The sequence below is a fragment of the Cebus imitator genome, unplaced genomic scaffold (assembly GCF_001604975.1).
Source record: "Cebus imitator isolate Cc_AM_T3 unplaced genomic scaffold, Cebus_imitator-1.0 Scaffold0, whole genome shotgun sequence".
Lineage (NCBI taxonomy): Eukaryota > Metazoa > Chordata > Mammalia > Primates > Cebidae > Cebus > Cebus imitator.
This window is the reverse complement of record NW_016107315.1, coordinates 6,508,577-6,511,872: the sequence shown is the minus strand read 5'-3', so window position 1 is coordinate 6,511,872 and position 3,296 is coordinate 6,508,577. Positions and strand designations below refer to the sequence as shown.

The window sequence follows — 3,296 nt, the reverse complement described above, 5'->3', positions numbered from 1 at the left end:
AAAAAAAAAAAAAAAAACTATTTAATATTGGCACTTAAACCACTCCTGGTGGATTTCCTACAAAAAATAAATACCCACACTTCTACACTATACTTCTAACAAAAATTCAACACATAAGACACATTTTGGTGTCCATTTACGTCCCAAAAAGGATAACAAATTTTCATTACTATCTTCTATTTCACAATGGGACAAAGTTCTTATACCTTAGGTTCCTGTAAATACAACTTAATGCTATATATAATTTCCTTGACATAATCTGTTTGATAATGTATATATGGATGTAAACTTTACAAATCTTAGGACAAGTTATAAAGATTTCTTTGCTTCACATTTTTAGAACATAGACTGGAGGAAGGTAAAAAAGATTTTGCATCATCTGCTTACTTATGAGTGTCTGTTTGATGACAGAAGGATAAAGGAAGTAATGTATATAAAAGTAAATTAAGAATCTGATAGAGTAAGGCATTGGGTCTTGGGATTGGTGGGACAGCATTAACTTAAACACCATATATTCTTTTGGACTGTAATATTTACAGTACACCAAAACACACACACAACCAACCATAAAAGAAATAGCACGATTAATAGCATTACAATACAATAATTATTCCTAAATAGATATGCTATAAATAGTCATGTGTTACTACCCAGTTCTGAAGAAAAAAGTCAACATTAATTTACCTGAGGTGATCGAAGATGCAGAGGCACAAGCCCAGAGGGGGTATCAGCTAATACATTAAAATGAGGAGTAGGAGGTGGTCCCATTGCCATGGGTCTACTTTCCGGGTCAACTTGGTAATTAACAAGTCCCCACTGCTCTAAAAAGGCATGGACCCTAAAGAAAAAAGCTCAAAAAGTTAAAATCTAGAGAATCAACTTCAGGTGCTTTATCATCATCATCATCATCGTTATTAAAAAACAGAAACAATAAAAGAAGTAAATATTCTCAGCAGGCTATGAAACACCACAAACGACCTGACAGATTTTCTTATATGAGGAACAATTTCTTAAGTCACAAGTAAAGTTAATAACACAGCACCTCCTAAACCTACTACAAAGTCTTATCATTTCAACCACAGAAATGAGAGCACAAATACAGATTTAGGTCCATGTTAATAAAAGAAGTCACACATAGACCAAATATACACACCAAAAAAATCCACATTTTTGTTTTTTTGTCTTTAGGCAGATCTAGGGCACAGAGCTTATCCACTCTCAACCTGAACCCACTCCATCCCCGGTTATTTTGTGATTTGACTAAAAAATTAAAAATATGAACTGTAAAATCTAAAAAACTTAATTAAATATTTATTTATTTATTTATTTTGAGAGAGTGTTGATCTGTCACCCAGGCTGGATGACACTGCAATCTCTGCCTCCTGGGTTCTCCCACCTCAGCCTCTTAAGTAGCTGAGATATAGTCACGTGCCACCACACCCAGCTAATTTCTTTATTTTTAATAGAGACGGGGTTTCACCATGTTGGCCAGGCTTGAACTCCTAACCTCAGGTGATCCATACACCTCAGGTTCTCAAAGTGCTGGGATTACAGACATGAGCCACCGTGCCCAGCCTAAATTAAATATTTAAAATATTCAACTCCTAATCCTGAATACAGGGCCCACACCTGCAATCACAGTGGAGGCCAAGGTAGGAGAATCACTTGAGGCCAGGAGATTGAGAACAGCCTTGGCAACACTGTGAAACCCCATCATGATAACATTAAATTAAAATAATAAAATAAAAATAATTAAATTGAATGAAATAAAAAGAAACAAAATATAATCAACCCCTAAATGAGATAACTAAAATTAGGTATTTTACCCAGTTGAAATATCCAGTTTAATCAAGCAAACATTAGACAGCAATGCATCAGTAAATTCCTACAGTGAAATGTCTCAGAAATTCTAAGTCAAATGCTTTACCTCATTACAGCACATACATCTCCAGTCAAGTTCCTCCGACAAGCAGTGCTGGTTAAGTACTCTTGGGGGTTTAGGCGATACGTGTCAATCATAAAATTTCGATATGCCAAGTATCTAAAAAGCAATTGCAAAATTCATAAGGTGGGTATGTATTCTTTTAGAAACAATGTTACTCAGAAAGCCAAAAATCTTCAGATTTCATAAAAATAAATACAGTAACAAATCAAGACAACAGCCCAAAAAACAACAGTGATATTATATTGCGTAAAGTTACAAGTGAATTTAGAACCCAGAATATGCAATACAACTGTTTACTAATATGTAACAACAAGTAATCTAATGACATTAATGTGAAGTAACATAAATTCAAACTTGGTCATGGGGGTGGCTAACTGCAGAATTCGAAATTAACACCTGGTTACATAGGCTATCTCCCTTACTACCACATATCTATACTTTACTGTGTGGAGGACACTGCTATAAGCAATGTATGTCTAACAACTCAATTAGTCCTCATAGTCTCTTCATATTAAAAGGAAGGGTTTGCTATCATCCCATTTATGGATGAGCAAACAAACACTGAGTTGTTAGAGAATTTGCCCTAGACCACAGGGTTGGTAACTGGTTGAGCCAGAATTCAACTCAGCCACTGTGGTGGTGCTTCAATCTATGCTCTCAATCTCTGCTGCCTATCAGTTCTATATTCCACACATGTCATATGAATTTGGCTCTGAAAACAGCTATATAACTTCTTATGGAAGTTCTTTAAGGGAGATCACAGCTGGGCAGTAAGTAGAACCCATGAGACCAAATCCGGAAAAGAACATACAAAAATGGAGAGAGAAATTGAGATTCTGTTATAGCAGATTCCAAGGAATTCTCTCACAAAATATAGTACTTAAAAACAGAGTGTTAAGGACTTTGAGACCTAGCAACAGTTCTTGGCACATAAATAAAACAAAACACAGGCAGAAGAGATCACTCCACTGCACACCAGGCTGCATTACGGGATGACACTCTCTCCAAAAAAAAGAAAAGGGCCAGGTGCAGTGGCTCATGCCTGTAATCCCAGCACTTTGGGAGGCCAAGGCGGGCTGACCACACCATCAGGAGATGGAGACCATCCTGACCAACACGGTAAAACCCCATCTGTACTAAAATATAAAAACTGAGCCGGGAGTGGTGGCGCATGCCTGTAGTCCGAGCTACTTGAGAGGCTGAGGCAAGGGAATTGCTTGTACCCAGGAGGCAGAGGTTGCTGTGAGCCGAGATCACACCACTGCACTCCAGTCTGGTGAAAAAGCAAGACTCAGTCTCAAAAACAAGAAAAGAGAAACAGATTAATATCGTGAACATAGTACATGGGAGT

The 3,296-nt window shown here is 37.1% G+C and overlaps 1 protein-coding gene across 1 annotated transcript in view; it reads right to left on the bottom strand.

Annotated features, from left to right (window-relative positions):
* SMARCC1 (SWI/SNF related, matrix associated, actin dependent regulator of chromatin subfamily c member 1) overlaps positions 1 to 3,296 on the bottom strand; it is a 207,675-nt gene that overhangs the window by 92,629 nt on the left and 111,750 nt on the right. Inside the window, exons 16-17 of the mRNA XM_017530009.2 lie at positions 1,928 to 2,041; positions 679 to 838 (exon numbers count right to left, since the gene is read on the bottom strand). Of these exons, the coding sequence (XP_017385498.1) occupies positions 679 to 838; positions 1,928 to 2,041 (274 nt within the window). The remainder of the gene's footprint in view (positions 1 to 678; positions 839 to 1,927; positions 2,042 to 3,296) is intronic.